This window comes from Epinephelus lanceolatus, chromosome 9 (assembly GCF_041903045.1).
Source record: "Epinephelus lanceolatus isolate andai-2023 chromosome 9, ASM4190304v1, whole genome shotgun sequence".
Taxonomy (NCBI): Eukaryota; Metazoa; Chordata; class Actinopteri; order Perciformes; family Serranidae; genus Epinephelus; species Epinephelus lanceolatus.
The window spans coordinates 30,425,612-30,440,530 of NC_135742.1; the positions used below are offsets into that span (position 1 = coordinate 30,425,612).

Genomic DNA, 14,919 nt, shown 5'->3' on the forward strand with positions numbered 1-14,919 from the left:
TAATTCAAAGCTTTGTCAAATAAGCTAAGTGTTTTATTCTACACAATTCCTTTAAACGGACTGTAAACTGCATATACGACATCACTTCAAATACTCTTAAGTTACTTCAGAGTGTATCTGAATATTGTCTACATTCACCTGCTGCAGCCATGTGCTTCTTTAAATTAAAAAGGCCTTTGAGCCTGCATCAGACGAAACAAACATGATTAACCGTGTAAGAAACAAAAAACTCTTACGTCAAAATTTCGAGTCACATTCTTCAACATTTATTTTGATGAACAGATTTGACACAATCTAAATGACTGTCCCTGATAACAGTAAGCTAGAGGGATTCAGGGAGAAACCCTCAAGGCTGTCCGCTGTGTTCCTTCGCTCCAGCCTAATGGGGAGTCCAAACTACAGCTGCACTCCGTCTCTCTCCTTAAAACCTCCTTGAAGAGACTGCCAAGTCAGAGAAAAGATCACTGATGAAGGGGCGAAATAAAGACAACAGCTTTTAGAGTTAACTTAAAATAAATTAGGCAGGATGGTCGCTGCACAAGCAGGAAGCCAATGAAGAACATGATGCCTGTTAGGAAGTGTATTAGTATGAATATATCAGCTAATTGTCGTTATAACTATGTTTTAGAGTCAGGAGACCGATTGTGATGGTCATTATCCTGCATCACCGTCTGAGTGCCACGGGCTTTAAAGGGACAAAGCTAAAAGCTTCCCAAATAAATTCTTAATGAATCGACTATGAACTCTTTTGCTCCAGTTATGCTGCATATTAAGTGGGACGATGAGGAATATCTACCTCAATCCGTAAAACTTCATCTGAGTTACTGTGGTTACACAATTTCCATTTCATAATGTGAGGAATTTACACATTCCATGGAAGAAACACAGAAACGGACAACATATCGAGAGCTCATCTGCAATGTAACTCCTATAGTGACCATGTGTGTTGATACAAGTCTTAATGTAAAACACAAAGCTTAAAATACAAGTTGTTTTTTTTTCTTCTCTTGGAAAAGGCCCATAAAAATATTTGAAATGTAACAAAATCTGGCATTGTGCCGTAAATCATGGGCAAAAGCCAGTCATGCAAAACCCCAACTCAGTCACAGGTTTTAGCTTTAGAACAAACTAGTTCTTATCTACAATAACTCTCTTCTATGTCTCGGGTATAATCAGCTCTGTAACTTCAACACAGTGTGATACAAACATGACAATAAAAATTAAAATTATAAAGTTCAAACTACCCAACAAAGACAGGAACTCAAATAGATAATAATACAAGTTTTCCCTCATAAGACTGCCAACAAGGAAGACGATGCTCCGTTTCTGTGTGCACCTTAATTTCATTCTAATGCAAGCGGGGCTTCAGTCGAGCTATTCCAACAAAGGGCAGCAGACTCAGAATGACCCATAACAGCGACGCAAACTGAACATGCCTGGCTGAGGCAGTGACCGAGGAAGCCAAATGGAGTACTGTTGACATCAGAGAGGGAATTTTCCAGTCCAAGCGCTCCAAAAGAGACGCAGCCCTGCTGACTGCCTATTTAGTCAGCGGTGCCCAAGTGGGTATCTGAGCCAGTCCACCTTCACACAGGTCCTTCAGGAGCGACTGCGGTCCTCTTGGGTGCCCACGAGCATTTTACTGTACAGCTTCTGCTGCTCTTCTTTAAAGGTATCTTTTACCTTTCCTCGCTTCAGTCCTCCATCCCTGCAAAAGTTTGAAATTAGTGTTAACAATCATGTTGCCTAATGCAATTCCCCATATTCTATTGTTGATTAGGTATTACCAAAGCAATGAAACAGTGTTCTGCATTTTATCAAAGACATGTTAAATTGATAAAGATAAACCACAGGTGTAAGGCGGAATTTATACTTCTGAGTTGAATCAACGCTGTGGCTACGGCCTAGGCTCTGTGTCAACATGGAGCCTACGCCGTATTCTACACCGTAGCCGGACATGCACCTCCCCAGAAATGTAACTACACATAGCGGCGACTCAGACCTGTCCATTTTTGTAAGCTGAAACCATTTCCCTCTGTGGAAACAAAGCTTTAATTTACTTTTATTTCAGAGTTAAGATTGATAGAAAAAGATTTCCGCGCACTTACATCTATGCAGTGTCTCACTTTATTGTTAAGCTTTCGGTCTGTTTGACCTTTATCAGAGCATACAAAAGGCAACAGTGTGCGGAAATCTTTTTCTATCAATTTGGACTCATTGATGTTTTCAGCACCTTGCCAAGATGGAGCCGGGTGGGGCGGTAGCTATTCTGCATTTCAGAGATAAGAAACAATAAATTGTGAAGACAATAAAGCCTCCACAAAAACCTCTGCTCGTTGCTAGGCTAATTTATATGATGTAAAATTCCACAGGCTTGTGCTAATAACGTTAGCATGTTGTATCCGTTTGGAAAACACGTTTAGTATGACAGCTGATTTGTCGGCGAACCTTGTGAGTTGTAACAGAGCCAAATTATGTGCCATTACCTTTGTTAAATGTTGCTGTGACACAGACACACCACCGCACAAGTTTAAAAGCTCACAAAAGTGTAGGTGGCGTGCGTAGGGTCTGCCACACGAATATAAATCCGGTTAGTCAACATGCACAATAGCAGGCCTTGGATAAATAAACTGTAAAATAAATGAAGCCATAATTAATCTTATGAGACACACCTGTGATTAAAAAGTCCAAATCTCAACTGTAAAAATTGTCTTTTGTATTGAAAGATGTTTCTAATATTTTCATTGAGCACACGTGTCAGTAATGGGGACAAACTAGTAGAATATTGGACTGAATTAAAATATTATTAATAAAGTTTAGCAGATATCAGCAGTGACTTGTGGCCCAGCAGTACCATATTTTGTCAGGAAGTTTTCATACTATTGCAAAATGGTGGTTACACAAACTTCTTATAAAGGGTGTCTAAGTGTAACATTAAGTTGCACCACCTTACTCACACTGTCTTGTTGAAACCCCAGTACAACTACTGCTACAACCGTTTTAAGACCTTTTCCCACTAGACTAAAAAAAAGATCGGCAGGAATGTAAGTATGACCCCCAGGTGGACATGCTAATTTTAGCCTCTTTGCCAAATGCGATGCAATGACGGACCGTCACAGAATTCCGTCCATCTCCATTCAAGCAGTACTCGAACATCAGTAAAAATTTAGTCAGCACTAAGTTTGAAAGAGAGACTGAATAAGTAAGAGATATAAAAAAAGAAGAAACCATTTTCACTGGCCTCCATGTTTATTTTTACTGCTTACAAACCTATTTTTTTGCCTGTTGGTGACCTCAAAAATGACACACCAGGGTGAACACATAGAAAGGCATTCTTTTCCACTGTACCACTCTGGTCCACTGGCAATGGGAAAGCAGTCTGTCGCCTTTTCTTAACAGGTTTCCCACGCGTAAAAAACCAACATACACACTCATTTTGGTGGAAAAAGGGTACTAGTTATAGCAGAAAATGCAAATGTGGAAACAATAACATAAACACTGGCTCAGTTTTAGTGAACATACATGATACCAGGGCCAATTGACTGGATCACCCAAATGAATACAGTTGTTGTTATTATTATTGATTACACCTTTTCCAGCTGTGCCATGTTTAAATGTCTGATATGAAAATGTCTATTGACCCATGACAGCAGAATGAATGGCCAACTGTGTGTTAATTATGTCCAAGTGGTTTGAGCTATTGAGCTGAATGTGAGTTATCTCACCACAGGAGGTCGACAAGTCCGCCTTGCCTGGCTATGGCTGCCTTCACACGATTGGCAAACTGTACAGCATCCTCACCCTCCTGTTAGCATAAATATGACACAGGCAAACAAGGTCATCACATATCATTAACAGCATAGCTATTATCAGCTATAAAAGTGACTGCCTTTGAAATGTAACTTTTAACGATTAGATCTGCTAAAATGTTGACTGCTTCATTTATGAAATAAAAAATTAGGAAGTCTTAAGTTAACCATTGAGTCTCACCTCTCTTGACATGGGAGGAAGGTACCACACACTGCAGACGATGGCCCAGCTGCTCATCATACGCAACAGGTAGTTGACCATACCAAACTTGCTGCTATTCCAGAAGGCGTCTCCAAATCGGGGGTCATACTGTGAGCATCACCAACACCAGAATGAATAATTAAGACATGTATTATTTCCACTAAAAGTTGACAGTTACAGTAAGATGTAGCAGGTAATAATAACATCTCACAGGGGACATAAAGACTCACCTTAATAGCCACAGGGTAGACTGTGGCACCAATCTCAAAACTGCCCTTCTTAAACATCATAACTGACGTGTTGTTAATGCAGGTACCTGGGGATATAGGTATTTAAATAAAATAAAATTAATTGAGACAAATGGGTTTGATTATGAAGTATTGCTGTACCAGATCGTTCAACAAGCTCACCTTCTGGGAAAATGAGAATGGGCAGTTTAGATTTATCTTCTACATGGTCACTCAATCTGCAACACAAGAGGTATGAAGGTTAATACTAGAACTGTTTTTGATATTCTAAAGACACAAAATTATAATTTACCAAAAAAAAAAAAAAAAAACCTATATTTTTACAAGTTACACGAACAAAAATTCCAAAAGACTTTGCAACAACTCTGTTTGCTGGACTGAGGATAAAACTGTACAATAAAAAATGGAATAAAAACAAAGACTGTAATGCTACCTTTTGGCCACTAGATGTCTGTCTTTGACTTCTGAGCGTTCAAACCAAATGTGTGGGCAGGCCTTGACCATGGATCTCTGAATGACCCCCATCAAGCCACCATGAATTTGGCCAACCTGACAACAAAACATAAACACAAATATCATTTCAACAGATAAGCAGCTGCCACTGAAAAAAAGGACTGGTGTCAATGTTTATGTAGCTTCCTGTTAAGCACCAGTATACTTACCATAGCATAGCAGCCATCGCTGGCCAGGATGATAACATCGATGGGTGAGGTGTGGTTGGCGACACAGATACCTCCATTCTTGGGTTTATTCTCACTGTAAAAGTATAAACAGGAAGACTGTAAAACCATAAAGGAACTTTATGGACGAATTATTATCAAGAACTGATACAGTGATAGCAAGTGACAAACTACACTTTTAGTGTGACAATGCAACTGAACAAAACAATGCAATCAAAAGTTCAAACTATTCCCTATAGAAAATTGGGTGCACTTTGGTCCACTGCCTCTTTCAGCCTTCTAGGGAGAAACAAAGCAACTCATGGTGGATATGTTAAGAGATTTGACCCCGAGAGCACGCAGGACCTAAACCTACCGAGTCCACATTCCAGAGATAAAGTTACAATCTTAAATAGAGAGCGACAGAGAGCAACATTTCCTCTGTCACTTGTGTATTTTTAGCCCTAGAGTGGAGACGAGTGCATGTTACAACAGGTCAGGCATTGATGGCAGACATTCAGAAGGCTGCAAGAAATAATACAGATCCTTGCGTCACCCGAGTACTTCATGTACTTCATTATCTATCACTCAATCAATTAATCAATCAGTGTGTTTTTCGTCTAGTGGATTAAAAGATAGAAATGATCATATTTTGATTATTTTTTATCAAATAAAAGTCTATCCATAACTTCTAACTTTGAATTTCACAGTTTTGACAAGTAAAATCTGAATCATCACGCTAATTAACATTCCAATGAGAAACTACTTCTACTGTGCCTCAAGATATGATCAAATAAATAATCAAACCATGAACAATCTTAATAACAATGTTGCTTTATCTCAAACTAAAATGTCATGTCAACCGTTAAATTTTAAATTAAGTTAAGCCTGCACTGCAGTTAACCAACAACAACAACAACAGCTGTTATAGACTACAGTTGACAGGCAAATACATAAAACATTAACTTCCTCTTCCACATCCTGTTGCATATGCCCATCCCCGCTATAAAAGCTTGGTCTAAGGTGCCATGTTCCTGTTGAATTTTTACTCTACTATGGTAATATAAACTGCAAAAAAGCCTTAGAACAAAAACAAAATCTTCACTCCAGACTGCATTCACTGCTATCATAACACAGGTGCACCATATTTGGATCTATTCGGAAACTATCGTAAATCAGCAGCTCCAAGCATCACGTTCTAATGTTTACAAAATGACTGCAGCTTGATTGAGTGTGCCTCCACTTTTTTCGTATGAGAACGCATTACTGACGAGGATTCTGTGCTTCACCTAGGCTCATATGCCTGCTGCGATGAATATGAATGTAGACAGTGTGAGTCTCGCCCCAGGCGCCCTCCCTTTCATACTCACACTCTGGGTGCTCATATTACAAATGCTAACACACCCAGGTTCCTGTTCTCTAAAGATAACTCATCTGCCATTATGTAACCTCATACAGACTCCCTTCCTGTCAGGCAAAAGGTCTGCAGTGGATCATGAAGAATAATGGGTTGCTTGTTTTTCTTTTATATTAAATCTTTCTGAATATAAATGTGAGAACTTTGGATCAAAAATGAACTTGTTCAGAGGTAACTTTTGCTTAAATGCCATGGCATTTGGAAAGCTATTAGTCGCAACAGGCTTCTCTTGAAATATTTGCCACTGAGTGTAAAGCTTGAAGATGTTTTGCCAAAAGCAGAATGCTTTATAGCACAAACTCAACACAGCATTTGTACCATTGACACTATTTGTCCTTTTAAGCCTATTATTTATTTAATTATTTTTTGCCAAGTGTAGTTAGTTCCACAGCAGTGAACAAGAGAGAATTGGTGCAGAGCTCCATCCCAATAACACTGTTTTTTTGTTTTTTTTTGTGATGTCAATAATCAACAGCAGCACTGCATCGAAGCTTTTACTGAGCTTTAACCATTTGGAGAGGTGTCGCTACATGCAATTTTAAAAAAAAAAAAAAAAGTAAATTGTGGAAGCAGAAAAAAAAAATTGAGAAATTGACCGTGAGGTTGAGAAACTGCCGGTGAACAGTGACATAGCAGTGTTAAAAAAAAACAAAACAGAAAAACAGTCAACCTGCAGCGGCCCCTATCATACTAACTGTTGTGATAAAGACCGACCAAACTGGTGGCAAAAACAGAGGAAGAAGTGGATATCGTAGAAACACTGCGTAAATCTCCATATAAAGGTGGACTACATTGTTGTGTTAAATATTTCCACAGGTAACTTCCAAGTTTGTAAAAATACCTGCAGTAATGGCATGCTTTCCTTCAAAATATACACAGGTCTTTGTGTCCCAGCTGCAAGTGTGTATGATTTAGGGAAACCAGTCTGACTGCTTTGGGTCTTTATGGATCACTGTTTGCTTCCAGTATTTCTGTTGACATGATTACTGCAACTGGCCTAATTAGATTACCTGAGTGTGTCATGTGTAATTGAGAACTCATCAAGGACTGAATAACTCTCCCTATGTGCTCCATCTTCCCCTTTACACTTCCTGTCTTTATCTCATAAAGACTGTTAACATTTTACCAGGAAGTCTGCGACCGTTGTGTTAAAATAATACTGGTTTCATGCCGATCAAAGGTCCCGGTCACATCATTTTATGAGGTGTAGAACACCCCTTACCTGTCATGGTAGGTTATAATGGCAGTCAGAGCTCGGACACATATTCTGTAGCACATCAAATGGACTTTCTCACTCAGAAAGTTTTTCATCCTGCAAGAAGAAGCATACAACAGCATGATGTCTTCTGTGTGTCAAGGCAGCATTTCTATGCATTATTATATATTGAAACAGACGGGCTTGTCATCAGTCTTACCTTCCATTTGGCAGTAACCCAATAAGACAGGTGAGGAACACAAGGAGGCCTACACCAGTGAAGGCAAGAGTTACCCTGAAACACAGACAGGCAGGTTACATCTAATCCTACAACAGGAAATCTTTTAACAAGCGACATCACTGTACAACACAGAGAGAAGAGATTCCACCTTCTGGTTTAACAAATTTAAAACTAAATGGTGTTTTACTGGCTTTTAAATGCAAGAACATGATCCTCAGCTATAAAAGATTCATTGTGTATTGTAAGCCTTTACTGAGTAACCACTCAGATAACATGTAAAGGTCACGAGTAGTGTTATCCAGGAGTGTGAGGTTCTGGTTATCAATTAAAAGTTTCACACTTTCCTCTGCTCCCTATTGTCACTGATAATAGACTCCAGAACCCACAGGAGGGCATATTAGGAGATGATTAAACCAGCCAACAGGTCGACTTAATCTGGATGAACCAATCACCCAGGGCTGGAGAAGGTGCTGATTAAATTGGGTGAGGATTAGACAAACAGCGAGGTGAGGGTTTCGTGCTGGTGAGCGAGGCAGGTCAATATTCAACCAGACAAGCAGTGAATGAGAGAATCTATTAACTGGATGGGACACTACAATGGTGTCTGTCTGTGCAGCGGTGGCCTGATTTGTCTCCCCACAGGCAGTTGGAAATAAGCCAGCCAGGCTTAGTACTGAGTCACTGTCCCTGTGACTGTCTAAGCTGACCCCGAATGAGGATCTCCCTCTTTAACCCACTGCATGTGCCAACACTTAACTTGTGTGGTCTGCAGCACTCTGAGCAGTCCCCATGCGTTCACCCAAATCTATTCATTTTTTACAGGTGGGTTGGACACTACATTGGCCCTGGGTTAGGGCTTAGGGTTTAGAGACTTATCTCACCATGGTCGGCACTTCTTCAACCTGCTGCCCTCTGAAAGGCGCTACAAGTCCCTAAAAGCTTACACTTCCAGATACCTGAAAAGCTTTTACCCAGGTGCCATCAAAGAATTAAAGCTATGTATCCACTGGAGACACCTAATTTCATTGTACAGCTGTGAAATGACAATAAGGACATTGATTGACTCCTTGATATAATTGTTAGTTAATTGTTTTGTGTTACTTGTGTGAAAACTGTCTTGCACCCTACTTCTTGTCCAGTGCATGCTGGGATTGCTTCCAGCACCTGTATCCATGCGCAGGTAATTGCTCTGTGGCCAGTGTGGCATCTTGGACTACCTGCCGTCTACAGCTGGCACATTTTTCTACTTAAGCTGTCACACCACCTCCCTGGGTTGATTTGCATTTGATAGGGACAGACCTTTGAATTAGCCCACTTCACTGAGTTCGAGTTGACCGATTTGTCTGGTGTCGTGACATGAAACTGTGGTTTCTCTTTGGAAAAAAAAAAAAAAAAAAAGACCAATGAGCACCACAGGCAACTAACTCTATTTTCAAGTGTTTAAATTACTCACACTGCAATTTTGGTATTACATTATTTCGGTGATCTTTTGTGCAGAGGAGCTAAATTTCCATTCCAGTCCCCTCTCAATGTGTTAAGTTTTCAAAGAGCTTTTTAAAACCTTGTGTGGTAAGGGTTACTCCTCTAATATAAAACAACCTCTATGTGGAAGGTACTGCTACTACCTGAGAGGCAGCAGGAAGCCATAGCGGATCAGCACGCCCAGCCCCCATAGGACGGTCAGCCTCAGGCTGATGTAGTGGAAGTTGTTGTTGCTGCGAGTCAGCAGATTCCAGGACTCCAACTCTTCAGCGGAGAACCGCTTGGTCACCTCATCGTCCATGATGCTCTCCACTCCTCGCCGAGCAAAATAGAAGATGTCAGACATCTCAAACTCAGAGGCTGAGTTCAGGTCCCTGTTGCTGCCGCTCCGCCGGATCTCCTTGATCTCCTCCTCCAAAGAGGTGGGCTCCTTGGCAATGATAGCTTGAAACAGTCCGAAGACAAAACATGTCAGCAATAGTTGTCTTTAAAACAAATACACCTACTGGACATGCACACATGCAGAAAAACACACATCTTACCATTTGAGTAGGGTTTGTACAAGAGGTGGTTCTTTTCTTTCGCTCCTCTCTCTATCCTAAGTGTGGCCCACTACAAAGAAAAACAAAAAGGTGTGAAAAAAAATCAACAGTGACCTACAACACACTGAATGCAGCACGTATATGCTACATCATCAATAAATTATACAATGACAAAAGACGAGCTTACATTAAACAGTTGTTTATTGTGAGTCTGAAACACAGTCGTAAAACATTAAGAAAAAGGAGCCCCGACAGCATGTAAAAACTCTGTTGCAACCTGCTGCCACTGTTATCAAAGTGCTGTAATATTTGACTTTCTAAATATGAACATTGAAACAACTCAAGCAACAAGTTCTCCAGAGTTCAGTTCAGGGTCACAACTGCTTCCTGCTCACCTTCTCCAATGGTAATCCCTCTAACTTGAGTGTGTTTGTTGATGCTATAAACAGCCAGGGTGCAATACTTGATCAAAATTTAAGGAAACAGGACTCTGAATTCTCATTCTGAGACAATAATATGCATGGCTTATCTGTGACCACAGACTTGCTCAGTGACACGAACATTATAATATCCACTTCACCCTCTTAAATACAGAGACAAAAACAACCGGCAGTGTCCACTGAGAGGCAGGAAAAGGACACAGTGTTCTGGTAAGACAAGCAGAATACTATGGACTGGGAGGTGTTTCACAGAGGAGGAGTTTCATTTAGCCAACAGTCTCGGACTACAGTTCAGACCACAGCACAGTCTAACTCTGAGGTTTGTCTGCACCAATCAATGGTAGTTCAAAAAAGTTGCATGTTTTTAAGCATACTCAAATGGAGTAATGTCAGGCAGGCATGCATGTCGAAAAAAAAAAACTGGAATCAGCCAGGGGGCACTAAAAATTCTAGCAATGTTCAACAACACAGTGAAGTTGCTTGCAGAGGTCATGATGTAACAAATGTCTGTCACTAAATCAGATCATTTACATATTTCTATTTACGTTACATTAACTGTAGACACACTTTAGGCAAACTGGAACCAGTCTCGTCTATGACTACATTTCAGAGATACAGGGTGACAGCCAACTCGAAAATAAAACCAGTTTACCAACAGTCTGAAAAGCGGACTAACTGAAGACAAAAGACATTTAACACACCCCAGTAATGTGTGTGTGCGCGTCACAATTACTAAAATAGAACAGCAACACACATTACTAGCCTGTTTGGCATTCCTTTCGCTTTCTTTTACAGCTACCTTTAAATCATGTTGTAACAAGTTGTAATACCGAGTCAACATATTGTAGTGCAGCTGCATGGACCGTGATAATTCTCTGGGTGGAGAGAGGAGGAGCACAGAGAGATGCATGTTCTAACAAGAGAATGGAAATGAAATAAAGCCGTACCATCATGCTAGCATGATGCTCCAGAGGTATGTGTGAAAGAGGACGTTTTCTCTTCATCCCTTTCAAATATTGCCATTGTGGGATTACAGCATAAATAACTTTAATTCAAGTGAGCAGAATATATTGATCCTTGTCACACTTTCTTGAAGCAACTAATTGCAAAAACAAAATCCCACTCTGGGTAAGTTTTTGGTTGGCAACTAATTATGCCCAATACATGATTTTTTTTTTGATTCAATAAGGCTGTAATGGAGACAAGTATGTAAAAATGCAAACCAGGAAATAGTGCTTTATGTTCTCACAGCCTGTACTGCATCTGACCTTTGACCTTTTCTCTAGATCTCATGGTTGCTACTGGAATAATGAGCTAAGAGCGTCTCTCATATCTCCCACTGGTCCATTTATTTCAGGCACAAGATCCGCTCTCAGAGGTACGTGTTGGAAAGAGATGACAGCTTAACTTGTGGAGATAGACCAGAGATAGCAGATGGAGAGGAACCTGATAACTCTGTCTGAAGTCAATAGGAGAGGAAAACATAAAATGGTAACTACTGACACCCTGAGCTGGTCTCATTGCACAGTGATGCTAATGCATTACTGCCATCACTGGTGATTCAAAGTAATTTCTTGAAAGTGAAAACTGCAAATCAGTGAGCAATATTCCAGGCTGTTAGAACCATGTCACAGGCTACAGCTACTGACAAGGTCTGTGCTGCTGTTATATTTAGTTACATAACAAGGGGAGACTGGCTCTGTGGCTGTGATGTTAATCTGTATCAGACTGTAAGTACAGTGGCCACTGGTTAGATGTTAAAGACAAGAATGAAGCATGCACCTGAAACAAGGCCAGCAAATTTGTAAAAACCAGAGCAACATCTTTAAAATATTATGTTGTATAAAAGCAACTGCTTTCCAGAAGGGATTATTTTCACTGTTCATTATTTTTTCTATTAATCGATTAGTTCTTTGGTCCATAAAATATCAAATATTAGTGAAAAATTAGTGTTTCCCAAAGCCAAAGATGACTTACCAAACTCTTATTTTGTCCACAACCTCAAAGATAATTTGCCGTCATAGAGGGGTAAAGAAACCCGGAAATATTGACATTTAAAAAGCTGGAATCAGAGAATTTTGACTTTTTTTCTCTTAAAAAAAATACTTAAACTGATTAATTGGTGATCAGCTCTGTTGGTGATTAATTTGATATTTGACAACTCGTCAATTAATGGTTTCAGGTCTGCTTACATGGAGCAAAAATGACTGTTGTGAATGTTGATTGAAAGGGCGGATAAGAAGGACAGCCAAAACAAATACAGGCTGTCCTTGAAGAACAGTGACAAGGACTTTCACTAAGTATGGTTTGTTGAATAACAGGGTGTTCTCGGCAGGAGCAGGAGGCAGAGAATCATATTTACTGTGCAACAATATAAACACACCCTAAAGTACACTCTCACATTGTGTGTATACAGGGTTCCCATGGCATCCTCAGCTTCGAACAAAGGTAGCGCTGCAACTAATGATTATTTTCATCAACTAATCTGCAGATTATTTTCATGATTAACCAATTAGTCTATAAAAAGTCAGAGAATTGATAAAAATGCTGATGACAATTTCCCAGAACCCAAAGTGACATTTTTAATTTGCGTCTTTTGTCCAAACAGAGTCCAAACCCCAAAGACTCTTCATTAATTACCAGAAATGACAAAGTAAAGCAGCTATTTCTCACATTTAAAAGGACAGAATCAGCAAATGTTTGACTTTTTTGGCCCGAAAAATGTTTTCAAGGATTAATCAATCATTAAAATAGTTGGAGATTAATCGACTTTGCACTGCAGTTCTAACCAAAAGTAATAATTTCTAATTAGAATATCACCTCAAACAGACAAAAGTAAAGGTTCAACATGCAGCAAACTCTTACCTCAAAGAGCTTTAACAAGGTTTTCATGTAAAGACGTCTAATGCCAAAGGACACCCCAAAGATGGCAGGCACGATGATGAAGACCAGCAGCAGGGTGAACCACACGGTGAAGGAGATACCCAGCAGGATACACACCAAGTTGTCAAAGGGGTTGAAGAAGAGCTCCATCTTGAAGTCAGGAGGGCGACGAAATCGATCAAATCGTTGAAATCAGAGGGCAGAGCAGATGGCAGAGGACGTACAGCAATCCACCTCCTGGCCCCAAGTGGCCCTTATCTTTTGTCAGAAAAAGGCCTTCATCAAGATAACTAGGGGATGGAGCTTCTCCTCACACTGAGCACAGAGTCATTACAAGTACAACTGACCATCTTGGCGTCGCCCTCTTGGGCAATATCAATAAATTCCATTATTTTCACCATCAATCAGATTCTGTAAACTCAGCTGGATTCAGCTCCAGGATATGGGGATGTGAGGTCTTTAAAGCAGCTGCGATGCAATGATATAGGTCCCTGCTGCAGATGTCCTTTGCTATTTGAGCACAGCCTCCCTCTGGCGACAGAGATGTAAACAATGAAACAAAAACACGCTGGGCACAGCAGGTGGTTCCCGTGTCTGGTCAGGGTCTAGGGGCTCCGCAGCTCAGTGTAACACCGACCTGCAAAGATGTGCAAACAATCGGTCAGGACTCTCCATGTCACAATATCATGTCCGCTATGACCCGAGCACATCTCGTGTAATTTAATAATGCAAGGCGGAAAACGTGTCCCCGCGTCACTGTCAGCTCTCTGAATACTCGGTGTGCAAAGTTACAGCTAGCCTCTGGCTATACTAAACAGAAATAGACGGGAAAATGCTCCCTAACGGGGATGTATCCCTTTTCAGCGAGTGGCCAGATAACTTCAAAAGCTAGCGTTACTGTTATCAGCACCAGTGTAGAGATAACGTTAGAGGGCCTCCGTCCTCATCTCCTCTGATGATGCTAACAGGAAGCTCCATCCCGGCTACAGCCACACTGGTTAGCTATGCTCATCACTACCAGCAGCTCAAAGCCAGCGCCTTCCAGGATAATTTAGCAGCCCCATCACCCCACAGCGCCAAGTAGCACACGAACACTAGCTAAACTAATAGCGGGTCGTGAGACTCAAGCCTCCTGAACCCACACTGGTGATTTAATGTCTAAAGTTAGCCTATGGCCTCCGAGCTAAGGCTAAATTTTGTCTCCTGGCGTGCTCCTCCTCGCTCCGCTAGCTCGCGTGCAGCCCTCGAGAGTACCGTCCGGGTGTACATGAAATGCTGAGCCAACCGTTTTGTTATAAGCTCCGTTTGGTTACGTGGACTTTTACTATGTTACACGTTATTATCCTAACTAACTGTTATCATGTAGGTAGTTTAAAAGACTCTATAGTTGACCAACCTTCAGTCACGGTACATCCTGTGCCGGTACAGCAGGCTTTCACTGGTCAGTCAGCCGTCTTTGTCTAGCGGACTACAGCCAAACTCCACCCGGCGAACAACATGGGCAGACAACGGGCGGCTCACTGCTGGCTACGACCAGCCCTCAACGCGCTCATCTCCGTCCTGACACCTGGTGGCCAAAACAAATACTGCACTGACATTTAATATGGCATTTACACAATGTGACCACCAGTGGCGCTGTAGGGCAATACTTTGATTAAAGTGATGCAGTCAAATGAAGGAAAAAATAAACACAAATACAGTTAGAAGCTATTGTGCAATTCTAAAACTAAAATTAAAGCATGTTTTTCGACTGCTGAGGCTCAAGACAGGAGCAGCAGGGTGAGTAAGAGACTGTCACCTT

At 40.9% G+C, this 14,919-nt stretch overlaps 1 protein-coding gene across 2 annotated transcripts; it reads right to left on the reverse strand.

Moving 5' to 3' along the window:
- Positions 1-243: 243 nt before the first annotated feature.
- LOC117252914 (glycerol-3-phosphate acyltransferase 4) lies at positions 244-14,671 on the reverse strand. 2 transcript variants are annotated; one of them, XM_033620183.2, is made up of 13 exons: positions 14,515-14,671; positions 13,101-13,755; positions 9,796-9,865; positions 9,397-9,697; positions 7,751-7,825; positions 7,558-7,647; positions 4,922-5,015; positions 4,693-4,808; positions 4,422-4,477; positions 4,242-4,327; positions 3,991-4,119; positions 3,726-3,805; positions 244-1,708 (listed from the first exon to the last, which is right to left on the reverse strand). In XM_033620183.2, the coding sequence occupies exons 2-13, from the start codon at positions 13,266-13,268 to the stop codon at positions 1,600-1,602; spliced, it is 1,374 nt and encodes a 457-aa protein (XP_033476074.1). In that variant the 5' UTR covers positions 13,269-13,755; positions 14,515-14,671; the 3' UTR covers positions 244-1,599. The 2 variants fall into 2 exon arrangements, with proteins under 2 accessions (XP_033476074.1, XP_033476075.1); XM_033620184.2 differs by lacking the exons at positions 13,101-13,755; positions 14,515-14,671 and adding an exon at positions 10,191-10,379.
- Between the last annotated feature and the right edge of the window lie 248 nt (positions 14,672-14,919).

Coding starts and splice junctions, on each gene's coding strand:
- LOC117252914 (XM_033620183.2), bottom strand. CDS start 13,268: ATGGAGCTCTTCTTCAACCCCTTTGACAACTTGGTGTGTATCCTGCTG. Junction 7,648..7,750: donor GGGTTACTGCCAAATGGAAG/GTAAGACTGATG, acceptor TTCTTCTTGCAG/GATGAAAAACTTTCTGAGTG. Junction 4,328..4,421: donor CATTCTCATTTTCCCAGAAG/GTGAGCTTGTTG, acceptor CTATATCCCCAG/GTACCTGCATTAACAACACG.